This window comes from Phoca vitulina, unplaced genomic scaffold (assembly GCF_004348235.1).
Source record: "Phoca vitulina isolate PV1807 unplaced genomic scaffold, GSC_HSeal_1.0 scaffold32, whole genome shotgun sequence".
In the NCBI taxonomy this organism is placed as follows: Eukaryota; Metazoa; Chordata; class Mammalia; order Carnivora; family Phocidae; genus Phoca; species Phoca vitulina.
The window spans coordinates 14,080,882-14,101,028 of record NW_022589735.1 but is presented as its reverse complement, the minus strand read 5'-3'; the positions used below and the strand labels follow the sequence as shown (position 1 = coordinate 14,101,028).

The following is a 20,147-nucleotide window of genomic DNA, read 5'->3' as shown; positions in this document are numbered from 1 at the left end:
AAAGTAACATATTCTTGACTAGAAAGCTATACCATACAAACTTAAACAGGTATCAAGACCATATCACTTTGTTCCGCAAATTTATTCAACATTCAACAAATATGTATGGCACACTGACTCTGTGCCAGGTGCTGGGGATCCAACAGTGAACAAAACAGATGGGATCTGCGGACTAAAGAAGCTTCCAGCTTAGTGGGGCAGAAAGGGATGGTTTGTATACATCAACCCAGCTGAAGCTGATTCAGTTACTCTTGCCAAAATCAGACGCGAGCACTATAAAGAATGTTTCTATCATTCTGTGCTTAAAAAGAAAATAAAATAAAAACTCCAATTATTATGTCTCATCGGACTCCCTCCTTCCAAAGCGCACTGTGTGAAACAGATGGGAACTTGGGTAGAATGGAAATCCCAGGACTAGGTGTGAAGAGCGAGGGCTCTGCACGTCCTACCAGGTGCGCTGTCTTGCACAGGTAAATCCCTTTCTAAGTCTCCTTCATAAAAATATGGACAATAACAGTTTACTTTGGATTGTGTTCTAAGGATTAAAGGAAATTATTACCTGAAAAGCATGTCCAGCACAATGCCTGGTACAAACATCAACAAATCAACCCTTTCTCTCATCCATAGAATACACATAAAAACAATGAAGCATCAAAAACAATGATGCATTGGGTCAATGAAATGGGGACTGCGGTAAGTAAGCGGTAGTGACTACCTAAGGGGGGACAGGGTTTCCTCTGGATCATAAAAATGCTCTAAAATTAATTGTGGTGATGGTTGGAGGACTCTTCATACATTAAAAAATACCCATTGAATTATACACTTTAAATGGGTGGACTGCATGCTGCATGAATTATATCTCAAGAAAGCTGCTATAAAAATTCTATTTAAAAAGTCAATGAAATACTTTCAGTCAATATGCCAAGGTGGGCCGAAAGCTATACTTTGCAACAGTGAGAGAGTACCTCCATTTTGTAATTAGAAAATATATCTTCAGTTCAAGGTCACTGTAATATGAAGACATTTTCAAGGTTTTCTTACTAACTTCTTCATAGGGAAAAGATAAGCAAGGGGGGACAATACTATACACACACATTCTGTAAGACAACTTCTTACATCTTTCACCAAACTCAAGTCTGAAGAAAAGTTTAGTTTTACATGCCTCACACTCTGTATTGACACAGAAGTTCAGCTACAATATCAACCAACCAAAAGGGGTAATAACAAACGGCCTTAACACAGTGCGTTTAAAGCTGACTGCTTCATTTCTTAACACCTAAGGTCACCACCAAAATATACACACAAATGACACAAAAGAAAAATGTTTGGTCTAAAAACATGAAGCTGAATCCTACCGAAGAGCAGCTTATTTATTTCACACTGACAAGTGGTGATGAGACTATGGTATTGCTTTCCAGCAAAACACACCATCACTCATCATATGCGCATGGTGGCCCCATCAGGAAAGCATACAACTGGTAGGTCCAAGAGGAAAGCCGACCCAGGAAGACGGCTCAGACAAGCCCTCCCTTGGTCCCTTCCTTATACTCCCCCTTCATTCACAGATCTTTATGGACTGCACACTGTGAATACCTGGCCTCCATTTTTAACTTGTGATTTTTCTGTGAAACTGGTAATCTTAAAAAACCAAATACTTTGATATGTTTATAACTATGTGTAATATACAACCTTAAACCAAGTTTATTTTATTTAAAAAAAAAAAAAAAAAACCTTCACCATTGTACCCAGAATAATCAGAGGTAACCGAGATGGTATACGGTCCAGCGAATACACAAATATGGTTTTCTATTTGGGTTGACTTCTGCATGTACAAATTGGCGGTTCTTGTGTACTTTGAGCAGTTCTGTCACCAATGGTTATGAATCTCAACTTTTCATGGGCAACCACCACTGCAAGATTGCCCAGGAGGGGGAGGATCAAGTTTATGGCCAAGATACGGAGCGGCACTAACTAGAGTAGTTCTTCCAGAGCTCTAAATCTCTGCGAGTTCACGATGAAGATCAAGGCCAGATGCTCTTTCTTACTAGCACACTGATTAACCGACTATGCTCACCTTCCAAACTCACAGACCGGGGGCTGATTTACCTCCATTTAGCACATTACTGATAGGAGGAGCATGCTCCTTAGCAATCTTCAAGTTCCCCCTGACTGCTGAGTTACAATCATCACTGGTGTGGCGGGTAATGAAATGCAGAAGCGAAAGTGGACATCTTACTCGCCTTGTGAGTCAAAGCTGAATTTATCAAATCACTGGGAAATACCTCAGTAAGTAGTAACATTTCACTTAGTAAAAAAAAAAAGTATTGCACCAATCCCATGCTCAGACACTGAAAACAGAAAGTGAGCCTGGATTCATAGCCTGGATTCATATTTAATCTCTTCTCAAATCAAAATTGAAAATGAAAGTTCTATTTCCAGTAATAAGTTCGGCAAGTCAATACCACAGCATAGGAGTAACAATACCGTATGTCAGATCCATCGTCAATTTATAGGGGATCATTTGCCTTTTAACGAATGAACCTGAAACCCCCCATACTGCACGTTGAAACACTACCCTCTCTATGACTCTGGAGATAGAGGAGAAGCAGAAGAATTTAAGAGCATCTCCAGTGGTTTAAAGAGAATCATTTACTTCCCCTGATTAATTACCCTTAAAACATTAATTCCCAAGATCGCTGTTCTTGGAAAACACATAGAACCTCAGATGAAGAACCTCATACAAAGAACCATTCTTCCTCTTATACCAGGTGGTAAGTCTTCTCTAAAAAACCACACTTCCTTTCATAAGCTGCCATTTGCATTTTCACCGTCCCCTCTGAAAGCTCCCAGTAATGCTGCGAGTACAATCTTTTTTATTTGTTACTTTATTAACCTTCTTTAATACTCTGGGTTTCTGGACTATTTCAAAAATAATTCAGCAGAGGCCACAGGGAAATGAAATGAAGCTACCACTTCCGGCTCAGTGAAGAAACAGACAGTAAGGTCCACCCTGCCATATTAATAAATTAGGAAGAGTGGTACCAGTTAGTTCTTCATTAAGCCCCAAATCCTCTGTCAAGTCCAGGTTCAGGATCAAACGCTGGACCCTCTTTCTCACAGGGACGGTGATTCAATGACGCTCACCTGCCACACTAGAGCTTTTGGACAGACACTATCTATCCTGGGAGGTAAATAGGGCAGGGGTGTCTGTCCCATTTTATACCCAAGAAAATGAGGCAACAACACAGTGACTTCCTTAAAGGGAAAAGGTCAAGCAGCTTGCAGAGGGTTAGGACATCCCCTCTTTCCCCTGAGACCACGGTTCTCAATCTGGTTTGCACATCAGAATCCCCTGGGGAGCTTTGGAAAAAAACACCAAGGTCAGGTCACCCAACCAGACCAAACTGCCATCCCAGACCAAGGAAATGCCTGCAAGTGGTGCCCGGGCATGTTTTTAAAAACCTCCGGGTGACTCAAAGGCACAGAGCTGAGAACCCCAGTCCTATAACCTATACATGTTTTAAAGGCCAAAGTAAATGACAGTTGTAACAATGAAGTATGTTCTCGGGTAAGGCAAAAAAAAAGGGGGGGGTGCCCAATTAGAAATATGATTTAATAAAACTCCAAAGGAAAACACATTCATAAGAGCTAAAAAGCCAAGTCCAACATGTGTGTATTTACACACTCTGCTGTACACACCATGTTTTTTCCGGTTTGGTCTCCCCCCCACCTCCAATCCCCAAAAAGAGCAAATTTCCAAACAAATAACTATACAAAGGCATGTGCATACCAAATGTCAGGAATGAAAAGCTAAGGAGATTCTTTCCAACATGTGAGAGCAATTTTGTCCAAGACGTCATTGCTCCTATGCACTCACCTTAAAGAAGAAAGATCAGAGCAGAATAACTAAACATCCAAATGCAATAATAGTTTTTCTCTCCTATGAAGCACGCTCCGAAACCCACTAATTATTTCCAGAGGGAACTTCTCTCATAACACGTTACTCCTGAGGACAGTTTGGCCCTCAGGCAACCAGGACTCCGCGTCCTGGCAGGAACACTAAAGGCAAAGTCTGTGCCTGAAAGAACCCTCTTCACATGAGGAATTCCAAGCACAAGAAGCAATTAGTATTTGGTGGGGATCTCACATTGCCGTCTTGCTGGTGCCCACTACCTTTTAAAGCAAATCCCGAGAACAGTCAATATTCCCCCAAAGACTGCAGATAGGAGCTCCTGAGATGTCTAGGATCTTAATACACACACACACACACACACACACACACACATACCCTATGAATGCACATAACAAATTAGGTTTGTGAAAACCGCTACCAGGTATACAATCACCTCAAAATGAAAATACCAGGGAAGAGATTTTTTTTCAAGTCCATCTCCAGGAAGTTAATCACAGGCAACTGGTACTTCTTCCTAAGTGCCCGACTTGAAGCTTGTCGTTAGCGCAACCCCATAGTAGAAAACTATTGTGGCTTCCCTTCCCCTCCCTTCTCCCCAAACCCATCCCTTTTAGCTCTGCCAAATAACTGGCTCCAAATGTGTTTGTTCTGTTTCTCTCTTTGTTTTTCCCCAAAGGGAAAAATTAATGGTCAAGTGGGTTTAATTTTTAAATTGGTACAAGAGCTTTAAACACACTGTACTGGGGGAAAAAAAAATGCAAATGGAACGCTCTTGAAAATGGTTGCACATTAAACACACATCTTACGAGCCGCGCCTTTACGAAGGCGGGTTCTCGAATTCTGTGGAGGTCGGGAGTTGAGTTTATTCAGCAAGAATAACTCTATTAAGAGCTCCAGGCTCCTTCTTGTCACCACAGTCAACATCCACACATTCCAAATCCTGGAAAATGTGAGGCAGTCAAAAGAAGGCTGGAGCTGCAGAAGGCTCCAGTCCTGGGTCTGCAGAGCACCGAAAGCCATCAGTGCCCCACATAAGGGTGGGGGACACACACACAGGATGGGGGAGATCGCGGCACACAGAGGCAGGTACACGGACTCGGGAGGCGGACCGCTCAGAGAACACGGTGCAACTCGGGAGACTATACATGCATTGGGACGAAACAGAAATAAGAAAAAAGCATAATGGTAATCCTGATTAATACCACAGAGCTCTTTGACCATTTGCCCAGAGTTACTACAGTTTCTGAATACAACATTTCTTTTTCCTAAGTAACCCTGTCTTTTATTCGAAGCTCAGGTTCAAGTCAAAACCAAGCAGTCTTCCAAGCGAAGTGAAAAATAACCCAAGACTAACAGGCGTTCCAGAAAGTTTGTAGCTAATTTTACAACATCTGCCACCCAGTGAGGTCATACTGCAGGAACCCGGTCCTGTCCCACACAGGAATAAGTAAAGTCATGACAAGCAATAAACCGACAGGCGCTAAGTCGTAGCTGAGACAGAAGTGCAAGGCGCCACTTCACCCAAATGAGCACGCGATCCAAGTGCCAGAAACTCTTCCTTTCGAGTTGATGGAAATGCAATCTTAGCCTTTCCAAATCTTTTTCTGTTCCTCAATCATCAGTACCTAAGCTAATGAACTACGACCTTATTAATGTCTTGATGGCGTCTGCATCTATACTTTTCTCCCCAAGATACCAGTCGGACACCCTCAGCTACCGCTTCTGCTCTCGGGAAAAGTCTGAGAAGGCCAAGTGTGTACAACCCAAAGAGAGGCAATAGGACAGAAGCAAGCTCCCCACATGGACCCACCTCTTGCACTGGAGGGCGTCTCAACAGACAAGCAAGAGACGAAAATGTGAATTCCAGCTCCTCTTCCCCTAATTCCTCTCAATCTGGCTGCAGAGCGCTGTTAAAAGTACAAAGAGGACGCACCCCACCCCCACCCCCAAACACTGGACATTTCTAAAGCCAAAAGCGAACGTGAGCTCTCACTTTTGGTTGAGCACACAAGAGAACTCTTCCTATCTGCTGCTTTCATTCACCTTCTCTGGTTCCTTCATCTATAATGAGTTTTCCTTACTGATGCTATCTACAAAATCTTGTATCCAGATACAAAATATATCCTTCCACAGTATACTTAACGCAATATGCAGAATTCAAAGATTTTCCTACGGTTTTTAGCTTTTCTACCCTGAGACAGCGTGCGCTGTTTTCCGCCTTTCTGATAATCAGGCTGAGACAACCTGTCATCTGATTTCCATCCTTTTTTATGTATTTTACTTTCTCGCCCGGCAGTTGCAGCCTCAATGTCTTGCCTTGACACAGAGGGACTACACAGTGATTCTGAGTCTCATTACCCTCCTCCTTGCCCTTACTCCTCTCCCAACTGGCCATGATACTGACGCCTGTCCTCTCCCTTATCCTTGACCGACCTAGCTTGGAGGGAAAGAAAGGGTTCTTCACTTTGCTTCGTTCGCCTGGGGCTCATTTTTTCTACTCCTCTCATTCCCCAACGGAGCAACGCAGCGCTCTCCTTGGTATTTCGTTTTTAATTACCTGTGGGCCTCTCAGGTCAATGACATCTGAAACACACCGGACCAGGTGATGGCGTGCTACGAGATGTGGCCAGCCAGGGTGTGGATCCACGGTAGGTGTGGTATATGCCACATGTGTGTTTCTAAGAGCACTGACAGATTAATCCTAATCCACTTCTCTTGTGACTACTGGATTAGCCTTGCCAGCTGGCCTGCTGAGCTAAGGGGCAGGGAAGGCCCCACGTCTCCAGTCACAGAAGAGAAACGACTGGTTCAGCTGGGGCTTAAGTCTCTGACCTTGGGCTTCGTTAGCTCAGAGCACCAACCGGCCATAGCCACATCTCGGCCACGGCCCTCGCTAAACTCAAGAACCTGAGCTCGATTCAGCAGGTCAACTTAAACCTCAACAACCCATGTCAAGACAAACGAAACAACCATGTCCGGACAGACAGACCGGTTGGCACACCGAGAAGAAAGTGAACCTGAGACCAGTCTGTCTTCCTAATTTCCACGATCCCTCTTAGGGCAAAAGGGAACCCTCACCCTGCTTCCCAGTCTTCCCATGCTAGCGCCTAAAGCGCAGACCCCTTCCACAGACACCTCATTCATCCCGAAAGTAAGAGCCGCCGTGAACAAGAAAAGAGAAACGCAGTTCTTATTTCAACAGCAATCCAGACAGTATAAAAACCCCTCTTCTTCCTCTCCACGTACCACCGAAGTCCCCTCGCGGGTGGATGTAAATCACATAACATCATGGGGAAGAGGGCACAGGGAAATAGAGAAAAGTAAAGTGTATTTACCTTCTTCTGTTTCATGCCACACGATCCCTTCCAAATTCACACTGGTGCCAGGTTCACAGGGCCCCAGACACTCTGGTTCTGTCACTACTCCAACTTCACATGTATTGACACCCACGGAACGAGTCCGAACCAAAAGCTGCTCGACCGGTGCTGCAATATTGGATGAAGATGGGGGGAAGTAGGAGGGCAGAATCGGAGGCGTGAGGCTGCTGGAAATCGGCGGTGGTGGTGCTGGCACTGTAAACAGGGGGTCAACCTGAAAGACAGACAGGCTTACTGCAGTGGTGCTATATTCTCGGCACGGTTTGCAATGCAATCTGTTTACATCACTTCTAGAATACATCACCATTCCAAATTCCATTTGCAATTATAACACGCTTCGAGGGTTTGCATGGTGCCAAAAGATAAAAGTCGAAGGGAAATGAGCATCTGATTTTGTTTTTCCCCCCCCATGCCAGACAAGGTCAACATCGGGGGCTCTCGCTTCCGGAATGAGAGGCAGGACTTCGATGTCCTCAGGTCACTGATGTCAAACCGGTCAGCCTCAGTCAAAAAAGCGTGAAATACACTCTGCAAAATTCAGGCTCTTTTCCACCTGTAATGAAATCGTACTTCCAAAGCTACAATATTTTCCAAGGGAGGAACTCCAATAAACACCGCAGATGCATCATTTGAACAGTTAAGCACAGGAGATGGACTAAAATTGTGTTCAAAGTACTTTATAAACCGTAATGAATTAAATCACCACGAAAATACATTAACTTACTCCGCTGAATATATAAAATACATAAACTTGATTATACACACTCAAACACATAAACTGGATATTATTAGCATGTATTAAGCATCAACTCCTAATTAAGTTTTCTACGGCAAAGTTTAGCAGAATTCATATAAATGGGGTAATAAACATATGTGCCCAACATCAACAGAACTGGAGTTTCTCCAACACACATGTCCTTAAGTGGCCCGGTTTGGAAAGATCCCTGATGAATGTGACCGAGTCCCGGGACTCCTCCCTCTAAATCCCGGGAAACAGAAATGACAGCCAATATAAGAGCTTCCAGTGCAACGGTATCTCCTTTGCACCCGAATCCTAGAGAGCAGGCAAGGAGATCTTCACCACAAAACATCCAGGAGCCTGGCCATAACGAAACCAAAGGCTATGCACATACTAAGTAGGTAAATCACCAGCCAACGCATTCGTTCGTCAGACCCATTTTAACCACTGTTAGGACTGTTACAGCGTAGTTGGGGCCCTGCTGACAGGTGGTCAAGTGCGGAAGAGCCAAACGCAAAGCCCATCTGCACCGTGACCACATTCCCCGTGTCCTCATGTGACACACAGATACCGCCGACCTCTACGGGAGGACCCCCTGCACAGGCTATCAGCTGAGCTAATGAGTTGTATGCGTGAAAAGGGGCATACAGAAGGTTTTTCCAGCAAAAACGCCATCTTAGTCTGTGGTTCCCGTATTCCCACTTGACCTTTGTAAGAAATCAACACTTGGCTACAGATGTACTAGAACATAGTCTTTGTTGTTTAAACACACACACACAGAATATATTTCAAGATAAATTACATGAGGAAGCGTGCTCCTGGCTCAACAGCTGAAGCAGTAATCTGTGTGGGCTCCTCGTTCCTATGACTGTAGGAACTATGTCTACAGTTTGCCTTTCACTAAAATGATAAACTGACGTTCACTTGCCTGACTGATCCAAGACGCTAGAGAACAGCCCTTCACCCATCTGCATGGTAAAGAAAGTTAATTTCCTGCTCTCAGAGCCGCCATAAAACTTCTTCTGCCCCACGCTTTGTATTGTTCTGCATTCTTGATCACAGAGTCCAAGAAAGAAAAGTATGTAACGGCCCCCAAACCCCAGATCTGGTGATTTATGCTTTCGCGTAAACACAGCTTAATGCGGATCAGAGTTCACACTGATAGTTCCTATTTTAAAACCGAGCTGACAAATGGAAAAAGAGGTACTGAGGGAGGAAATTCAAGTGGGGGTGGTGGAAATCCAATGCTACCTTGTAGTCTTCACTATAGCTAAAAGACTGTGTGAGATAAGAACTGCTTTCCAGAATTTAAAATTGGGGGGGGGGGGGGAAAGGGAAAATGAAAAACGGGGTATTGTGTTTTTTTTTTTTTTTTTTTTGCATGTTTGCCAACAATTTTTTAATTTGTATAGTTAGATGTAAATTGACTATAATTGGTTGCTACATATATAAACTGAAAAGACAAAATGGAACAATATTCTCGAAATACTCTTTATATCTCTTGATCGACAGCCTACATTAATTCCAAGAGAATAAACACGGCTTCAGTTGGATAAACAACAAAATGGGATGAAATAAAAGGAGGTAAGCAACCAAGAGAGCATTAATTCCCAGATTTGGGAGATCAGATACAGTGAGGCAAAGCCTACAATACCAAGTTATAAGGACAGGGCACTGGACACTGGGATTTTGGCCCCAACTCTGACACTAATTAGCTTGTGACTTTGGGGAGACACTTAACCTCCGCTGAACACCATTTTCCTCAACTGGAAAATGTAATCTCCAGCTTTCTACTGATGACAAATCCTATCACAACAGAATTTCTGGACTAAATCTCTATTTCAATATAACTCCAATTATGAATTATATCTGCATACAGATACACACACACACACACACACACCCCTACCATTTGGGATATTTAAGAGAATCCAAACATCAAATTTCTAAAGAATCTAGAAGGCTTGAGGGGAGAGGCCATGGTATCCGGGGCCTACCAGCAAGTGAACTGTGTTTGTTTCTGTCCACACAATCCAAATGCAATGGTAAGAGCCTGGTTGACAGCATTAAAACGAGAAGCTAAGGTTCAGAGAATTTGACTATAAATATGAACTAATCATGAACAGTCTCCCCAATGCAATAACAGGCTAAAACCCTTAAACTCCATAGGAAAATTCAATAGGTAATACGGTGAAGCCGTTCAACTCTTTGACTTAGACAGTGAACTTCTTGGTTTTTCCACGACACTGGCTTCAAGAGAACTCACAAGCTGCCATTCCTACAGGTAGGTACCGGAATGTCACTACCAGTGAGAGAAGAAAGGGGAACTCTTCTCCCTTGGGAGAATTTGGAGTGAAGGACAAAGAGTAGTACCACCCATGTGGTCTACTGGAAACCCCTCTTCCCCAGAGGTCACCAAGCACAGAGGAGGGTAAGGAATTAACAGCCACCCCCAGACGTGTTTTATTTGGTAGGTATGCTACTTCCTAAAACATGAGGATTTTTTGCAAACACAAAAAAATGAGGGAAAAGTCTGAATGTCTACTATCTCTTAAAATAATAATTAGATAATCTGCTGGGCCGGGCCCACAAGCCTCATGGCAACAACCGACAGGGCTGAGCCTCCCTTTGGCCTGGCGGTGACCTCCCCGGCCATAGGCAGCTCACTCTGCATTTCTAGCTTTCCCCTAAGACAGTCACAGAATGTTTTACCTCGAAGACCACCTAGCCCAACCTCCTCCTGCTAAAGAGAAATGTGGCCCATATTTGCACCAGGGCAAGAAGCTCTCTGTGGTGGCAGCCCAAGTGAGTATGAAAGCAGTAGCTTCCTAAAAGCAGAAACATGACAGTAGGAGTTCAAATACACACACTGGGGGACAAAAGAGGGGTGGAAGGAAGATAATTCAGTGTCACTAATTCTTTCTGCCAGCAAATGCCCCCCTACAGGAAGTTTCAGTTCTCTTATGAATCTTACGGCGTCTAACACAAAGCCACATGCACCATATGCAAAGCAGGGACCTGGAGGGATTTTCAGTAGTGTTTTTACCTCATACAAAAGATCAACTCCATTGCACCCCGATTTCCAGGCCACTGATCCACAGACGGAACCGTAACTTCTTCAACCGATGAGGCGTGTTGAGACCAAGGGCGGCAACAGTCCCCAGGAGGACTCCCTCCAAGTGGCACACACTTGTACGTGGTAGTGGTGGGTCTCAGGTTCAAATCCTGACCTCCCTGGTACTTGCTGTGGGGATCCCCTGAGCAAGTTACCTGGCTACTCTGAGGCTCACTGTTTGGGCCTAAGAAATTGTTGTAAGACCAACAATGACCCCCAATGGGTCAGAGGGAACACTCAGTGAGATAACTCATACAAAATGAAGGCTCAGCAAAGTGCTTAGCTCAGTAAACGCTGGCTTTGAGAAAGGGGAGGAAAAAAAAAAAAAAAAGTCCCTGGTCTGATTCTACAGTTCTCTAACCCTGCCTGCAACCTTACAAAGCTCCTTTTTATATCCTACTATATTTAACATAAATCTATAATCCCCTCCAAATGCATGGTTAAGTGCAGTTAAAGTGTGTTAAAAGTATAAGCAAAAAGGGCTTAACCCTGAGCAGCTCAGCCCGGGGAAATTCTCCTCCTTTCATAAATGGGCGTCTGGCAGCAGTCAAGCCAGCTTAATCCGCCCAGCAACTCACCCCCCAATTTTATAGCACATCCTGATGAGTCCTACACCTCTACAAAATCTCCTTCGACTAATCTCTAGTGGTACCTCTTTTTTCATGCACTGCTGTTCCCCCAAAAGCCCCCTCTGAGTTGCCTCAACGTGAGCACGTATCCACCCGATAAAGAGTAACCACACACCTACTGTGCCAGGCACTGGGCAGCCTGCTCGCACACCAAGAGCAGGTCAAAGCCAAGCAGGTCCCCACTCTCCTGGACTTCCTGCCTCATCAGCAAGACTGGGGCACTCATCAAATAATCCTACAAATACAGCCAAACTATACAAAGGGGCCGTCCGTAGGGCCTGAGTGCAAAACACAGCATGTAGTGGAAGACAGGGGGCACCGGGCGTCAGTCCTCAAAACTGGAATCCCAGCTCTACCTTCAGCTACATGACCTTTGGGCGAGTCACCTGACCTGTCTGTCTGGGACTCCCTGGCTTCATCTGTAAAATGGAAATAATGAAATCAGGCAAACAACCCACACTCAGCTCCCGGTACCGAGCAGCACTCAACCAAATAAGAGCTAGTACCGTTGTCAATATGATTATTGTGATTACAAATATACATGAGACCTGAACTAAAAAGAAATCAATAGGTGGTTTGGCCCTTCAAGACCAAATACCAGGATTTGCTACATTTAAAGGCAATTCACGGGAGGCAATTATGAATACCCTGGGGGCTGAGGCGGGGGGGGAGCAGAGAACGCCAAAATAGTACTCATCAGATATTCCATGTTAAAAAAAAAAAAAAATCAGTGGGGAATTATTAGCCTACTACGACTAACATCCAGAATACAAGATCGTAATAGAGAACCAGCCAGTTTGAGCAACGGTTCCTTTGTCAAAGCTCTTTTCTGTCATCTTGATGGGACACTGATGTAACCTATTACAGCCCCAAAAAAGAGAAGCACGAAAGCAGCTATCTCCAGTTGGGGGCAGGGGGGTGGGGACCCATAAGTCTAACAGCTGGTGGTGGCAGCCTGTCAAACTGAGGAAAGTTAATGTCAAGAACAGACGCGCGGCAGTCTCTCACTGTTATTTTTGCATGATTATTCCCAGGTGTTGGTGCACGCTGAGCAGTAGCCTGGCTATTTATCACTCGAGAGCGCCTAAGAGCATGGGAGTGGGGGAGTAGGGGAGGTAGAGAGAGGCGGGGAAGAAAAGGTTATTTACACAGATAGCGGCACTTAGTGTGTGTAATCAGAGGGCTGGGGGAAAAAAAGTCTGCAGAGAGATTCTGGCAATATTTTCTCAGTTCACCTTATTTCAAGGGCTTCCTGAGGGCTCATGAGCCAGGAAGGCTCCAAAGCGGGGAGTGCGGGTGGCAGCCGCCTTGCTTCACTCCAGCACCGATTGTGTCCGCCGGTGATGGGCTCCAGGACTGGGAAAGTGACAGCCAAAGAGGCAGGGTCGCCAGGGCAGGGCTGGGGGGGGCACCCTGGCGGGCACGCCTGCACCCCTCAGGTCCAGCTGAGAGACAGGCAGGTGATGTGCAGCGGGATGCAATGCAGAGGGAGAAGGGCCAGCCAGGACCAGGGATGGACCGATCTCAATGGTTAAGATGGCCCTCCCACGCCCTGGGGCCCAGTCCGCACCCTGTGGGCGCAGGGCCTTGCCCTGGGGTTTCTTCCACCCACCCTTGCAAAGATCTCCATGCTCATCTGGCTACTAACCCCCCTCAATCCTGGGATTTTCAGATCAACAACCACCAGAGTGGCCATGGTGTTTTTATTTTGCTCAGTAAATATTTTTAGGTTCTTGTGAGCGCGCTGGGGCACAATTACTTAATGCTCACGAGGTTCTCCACAGACTGCCACAGTCTGTCCCTTTGCACTTTCACCGCCCTTGGTGCCTGACATCCCTGTGACTTCCTTAGCAAAGCAAGGGAAGCTTGCAAACCCGTTTTCCTTCTGCACGGATCTGTTCTCCAAAATGAGGTGTCAAGGCTGAATTCCCATCCCCGACAGAGAAACCTGAACAGATGTACATCGGTCACTCCTAATTCTGGCTTCCCTAAACGTGGTAGAGACTTTTCCTTTTGGAATCAAGATCAAAGCAACTTCTCCCTTACATCTTGTTTCTTAAACGACACAGGTGAGTTCTTGGTAAGGGTCTACTGGGTACGAGACATCAGACATTCTCCATCTCCTTTACGGCTCGACATCCCCGTTTTATGGAGGTGGACACTGAAGATCTCAGAGCACGGACAATGTATTCAAGACCAAACTTCTCTGATTTCAAAGTTCGTGTAAAACTACGAACAGGACAGCCACTGTTTAACTCCTATTACACGGGAGGGACTTACACTGTACGTATTCTCAGTCCATCTTCGCAAGACTGTGAAGGCAAGTATTTACAGATGAGGAAAAGGAAATCTGGGGAAAGTAAGTAACTGTAAAAGGTCACTCGGGGGTGGTGGCCGAGCACTCGAACCCACAGGAGGATAAGAGGAAAAGCAAACTCTTCCAAATATAAACTACAACGCAAGATGGAAAGAGGCCTTCCTCCCAAGGTAATTTCAGACCCTTCTCTGTATGTTGGAAGCCACACGCCTGAACCACCTTTCACTGCACATAGTTCAGAAGGGTGCCTCTTAGGGCAAACACTGCAATCCCTTCCAGAAAACTCCCTGAACCCAGAGCTCAGCTTTGGTGGTGTTATTACTTGAAATCATCCAATTCTAAAAGCTACAACCACATACAATGGCTGGGAATTATACCATTACTTTCACTTTCTCACTTCCAGATGTGAAGAAGATCAGAGGCTGCCCTCAATAAAAGGCCACAAGGTTCACCTGCTAACGTGCTGTTAAAGACTCAGCCACAGACCTGGTAGGATCTGACTGAGGGACGGGCCAAGGCTCTGGCCCCCAGACAGCTGCTTCCGTTTCCAACCACGCCAAAATCATAGAAGGCCAATCCGGTGTCTCTATATGGTGCTGCCTGGGTGGTGGGAGGCAGCAGCAGGAGGAGATGACTGGGAGGGTGTCACCCCAGAAGTAGCCCTTGAGCAGATGGCGAAGCAGAGACACGTCAAGGCCAGCAACACGTATAGAACTGACTTTAAACAACAGCAAGTGTCTTTAACGTCATTCTCCAGACATGACAGTTTTCCAAGCAAAACAGAAGGTACCAGAGTACGCAACGAGAGTATAATTAAACTACTCGATTCAGCGTCTTGTATTTGTTTCTGGTTTGAAGCCAAATAGAATTCTCCACCAGAAGGCCCTCAACTGTGTAGAGTTTCAGCACCGTGATGCCCGGGCAGGTGCAGGGGACACGAGGACTCCGTCCTGGAGGACCGACTCCACCAGACCATGTCAGCTGTCACACACTCAACTTCCTCCGTGTTCTCTGCAAAAAACCTGTCCGACTGCCGAGCCAGATTCTCCTTCTGTTTTAAAAGTGCCGCTGACATTTTCCACTGCTGTGCTCTCTACAGAGTAGCACTAAGGGACCGGTGTGTTCACATCTCGTCCATGAGGGTTCTCTGGTTGTCCCTCATCCTGCCCATTTCCAGAGTTACTCGGACCACAAAAATAAGCCACAAAGAAAGGAGACCATCAGAAAAGTACTAAAAAAAAAAAAAAAAAAAGAGAACGTCTATCTTCTTTCGTTAATCCTTTTCACGAGTTCCCTGACTTTGAGGGAAGCTGCATTCCTGAAAATTTCCACACGAATCCCATGTACGTCAGTTAGACCTGGTTCCCAATCCCCTAGGAGTGAAAAAAGCAGCTCAGGGATAAAACTCCGGATTTTTAACTCTGGATTTGGCTGACCATGGGTGCACCTACAGTACTAAACCAATAAATTTCAGAACACCTGAATAATGACTATCTTAGCAGATACTGACCAGCCTTCCAGTGCCCATCTCTGCGTAACTCTAGTATCTCTATGAAATTAGGCTGAAATGAGGGAAAGATGACAGGCCTTTCATCCTACTTTTTTTTTTTTTTTTAAGATTTATTTATTTAAGAGAAAGATCATGAGTGTGAGGAGCAGGAGAGAGAAGCTCAAGCAGACTCCTCGCAGAGACAGAGTCCAACGCAGGGCTCTATCTCACAACCCTGAGATCATGACCTGATGTGAAACCAAGAGTGGGACCCTTAACCGACTACAGCACCCAGGCACCCCGCCTTTCATCCTACTTGACACAGACATAATTTTAAGGGAAAAAGGAAGGGGTGAAAAAGGGAAGAAAAGGCCTATTTGGGAAAAAAAATCACCTTATTCCTCTTCTCAACTAACAGCAATTCTTTTCTTTGCCTTGTGTTAGGGAAATCTCACCTGCAACCTGCTAAACAGACTATTTTCAATGAAAATTCTAGACATTTGAATTCTAAATGCAATACATGCTCATCGCAACAAATTCAAGAATAAGGAAGTGCCTGAGTCACACTGTAGAAGTGAGATGTAAGACAGGGCCTTAGCATGGGTCAAAAACCTGCTTCTCCAAAGCATGGCAGGGCAGCCACAGAAGGGGACAATTTTGACTCCTTGCCCATGACACTGCCTTGGTACCATTCACTCTCCTCCCTGCAAAATCAAACACTGCTCACTTAAATTCTTTTCTTTTTCTTAAAGATTTTATGTATTTATTTGACAGAGAGAGACAGTGAGAGCATGGGGCGGGGGCGGGGGGGCGGTGGCAGAGGGAGAGGGAAAAAGAAGCAGGCTCCCCACCGAGCAGGGAGCCCAATGTGGGACTGGATCCCAGGACCCTGGGATCATGACCTGAGCTGAAAGCAGACACTTAACTGACTGAGCCACCCAGGTGACCTGCTCACTTAAATTCTTTATCACATACCTAAGAGGCACAGCATGAATATCTTATCTCCCTTTCCTCCATATCTCCCAAATGCTGATCCAAAATAATGATCAACTGCAATAAATGAATGAAAGCTTTGAGATTTTAATTTCCTACTGAATCAAAATAAATGACTCGGGAAAGCTCTCTATGCTCTATCAGAGATGGAACGATGAGAGAGAGAAAGAATCACAGAGCTCCTACCGTCATCTACACACCCGCTCTGAAGTCTGAAGGACACCTCAGAGACATTCACATTTAATCTTGTTAAGGTTCTACCTTCTCATCTGAAGTCTGAAGAGATAAGTTACTTCTCAGGGTCAGGAGCCAAACCAGAGGCCGTGGGCTATCCCAGGGAGGGCCGCCATGGCCTCTACAAGTTCTGTACCCAAACTACAACTTTTGAAAGTTTCTTCTCACAAAGCCCCACACAAAAAGAGCTGCTCCCAGGACCTGAATTCTGTTTTCCCTCCTGAGAACAAAGATTCTAGAAGCCAACAGGTCACTCTCTAGGGAGAACCTTTCTTCTAACAGTTTCTTATGCATCCTTCCAGAAATGTTATCCACATAAAAACATGGGGGGGGGGGGGGTTCCCTTTTTATTTGATAGCCTACTGCCTGAATTTTAACACGAACTGGTAGGATGTTCATAATTTTTTTAAAAAACTAACCTTTTAACTAAAAAATGCCAAGCCATTCTACTTTAGGATAAAAGTAAGCAAATGCCAATGCAGAGGGGAGAGAGCATATATTAAGACTATTATTTCCAGTCCTTGTGCAGAGGTCCTGAGCTCAAGGAGCCAAGGGTGGTATAAGGTCTTCTTCGTTTGTGTGACAGGAGGACCGTGTATTGAGCCCATGTCCTCCCCTTTATAAAAGCTGCTGCTTACTAAACCCACCTCCTCCTCAGGGAAGTCGTTCCTTCATCCTACAAATTTTTGCCAGGGAACCACTATGTACCCAGCAGGCTACAGGAGCCCTGGAAGGGCACCAAGGCCACGGGGGAGACCAGCAGCAAGTGGGTAGGGCTGAGGTGGCACACTGGGGCAGCCCCACAGAACAGGGTAGAGCGCCTGGAAGATGGATCTTAAGTGCAGGGTGGAGCCTGGTGTGGGGGGGGGGGGGGCACACGAGACAGGGACCGAGCTGGGCCATTCTAGACACAACCGTCAGTGAAGGGGTTTGAAGCACAGGGGGGTCAGAAAGACAAGAGTCGAAGCAGGAAAAGCAGGCAGCTCATGATGACCCTGGATCAGGCTCAGAACTTGGGGGTTACCGCGGAGTTGGAAGCCAGTTCCAACTATGAAAATTAATAAAATTAATAAAAGGAAGTCGGGAAATTCAGCAGGCGGAGGGTCTCAGGAGCTGTCACTCGTCATCAACTGCAGACCCAACAGGAAGAGAGGCCCTTGCACGTGGATACTACTTTACTACCCCAGAAGGAAGAAAGGCTTTCCTCCGCCCCCAGCAACAGCCCAGCCAATCAGAGACAATCACAACTCAGCCAATGAGAAGGCACCATACTTCTAGCTCCCAGTGTACTCCAATAGGCTCTTTGTTTACAACAGCCCTCTCACTTCCCCCATCTTCTCTAAAAGAGCTGTCCCCTCCTTCCTTCTCCAGAGTTGCCTGGGATTTTTGCTGTAGCTTGCTTGTCCCGGGTTGCAATTCTCGGCTATTCCCAAATAATCCCATTTTTTGCTGGTAAAATAACTGGCAGTTTTAGTTTTAAGGTTAAGAAAATAATGATTCAACACCACGGCTGCAGCCACCTCTTTTCCATTAGATGATTCTGACCTTTGAGAACTCCAGACTCCGGCCCCAAATGCCATCTCCCGCCATCTTTCCATGTCCCTGGCAGCCAAGAAGATAATGAGACCTTCACTCTAGGAGGCTTTATCACAAAACCAATGCATGTCCTGAATATGTTTTTTCAAACTGCCCTCACCTGATCCTGCCCCTCCCTGAGAGATGCCCTGAAGCATCCAAGGGACCTCCCCCTTGAGAACCACTGCCCCTCCCAAGACAGAAATAAACTCTCTTCCAACTCTCGGTGCCTTATTAAAAATATGTTCCCTCATTTCCTATGTTCCCACCCCCCAGCTACAAATCCCAATGCAGACACCTTCCCTTCTTGAAGCAAGGAGCCCCTGCAGAGGAAGTATATCAAGGGCATTCTACCCTGCTTGGGCCATCAGTCCACCGTCTATACAAGGATCAGCAAATGAAGGCCAGTGGGTCAAACACCGCCTGCTAATCCATTTAGTTATTTTCTCGAAAAGGAACAAGGGCTAATGAGGGGGTAGGGGGGTTGGAGACAGGGTCACACTACCTTAGCATTCATATTTCCAGAATACCTAATCTTACATGTGTCTTATTTCAGAACAGATTTTAGATGACTATAACAAATTATTAAGACCAATTTTAGGGTAAATGACCCAAACTCATACCTATCAAATAATACCTGCTCTAAATCTTGGCCATATAAAACCTTAAGATGATCAGGTCCAAAAATAAATGGATGACCACAACTTTTAAAGTGGACACTATAACCTGTCCAAGATTTCTTAACCAATGAATAAGACATTTTATATAATGGTGGCCTCCCCTCCCCCCACAAAAGAGCAGAAAACGATGGACAGACTCCATATTCTAATACCAAACCCTGTGGGCGATTGAGCCTCTCATATTTATATTAAAATGTGTATTTCTTTTATGCTCCCCCTTAATATTACAGTAATTTCCAGTTAGTCAATAAACACCTGCAGACAGTGTTAGCAGGAGACTAAGCTAAATTTAAATCAAGTTAATTTGAATCATGATTTAAATCATCAGTCAAGAAGAACTGATATCTTTTTAAAATTAAAGAATGCATACTTATTTTTGCCATAATCGTAATACACGTCATAAAACTCCTATAGATATAGATAGACACACTACTTTTTTAAAGAAAACATTATTTAAAGATGGCAAAAAAAAAACTTTTAAAATACTCCAATTATCTTTATCTTTAATATTACCATCCAGCCCTTACATGAGTACATATTTTATACAATCAAAACCATATTCAATCCTTCAACTGATTTTTTTCATACTTTACAGCTATATCAGGAACTCCAATGCAGCTGCTTTATGTATCAAAACTCAATGAAGAACCTATTTACATCACTGAGAGACTATCTTCTCTAAGTTAATCATGAATATTTTTTCCACAGTGTGTTAAAATCAAATAACCATAACCCAAACAATTTATATTTACATTGTTTTCTTTAATAAAAAAGGGAGGGTGGGGTAATTCCCTTCAACTACAAATCAATTTAAGATAAGAAGCCTAGTTAAGTATTTTTATTTTTCAATGCTAATCAATAAACATTATTCTTTGACAACAGTGCTTATTTTAATTACAGGCCTAAAATTTACTAGGGCAAAGGAGTGCTCAGGTCAAAGCCACTCCCAAGCAGTTAAAGATTAAATGTGGCACCTAGAAGTGAGTACACAAGGTAGAAACAAAATTGGAGAAAACAGTTTCATCTATGTAAAAATGCCAAATAATATACAAAAGACACATCTGTCGAGCATTTAACTAACAATTT

General features: G+C 44.7%; 1 protein-coding gene across 4 annotated transcripts in view; it reads right to left on the bottom strand.

Annotated features, from left to right (window-relative positions):
- The window catches only part of ZNF608 (zinc finger protein 608), a 110,273-nt gene that overhangs the window by 51,937 nt on the left and 38,189 nt on the right, over positions 1-20,147 (bottom strand). For all 4 annotated transcript variants that reach the window (XM_032425455.1, XM_032425453.1, XM_032425456.1 and 1 more), the window contains one exon: positions 7,249-7,504. In XM_032425455.1, coding sequence (XP_032281346.1) covers positions 7,249-7,504 — 256 coding nt within the window. The remainder of the gene's footprint in view (positions 1-7,248; positions 7,505-20,147) is intronic.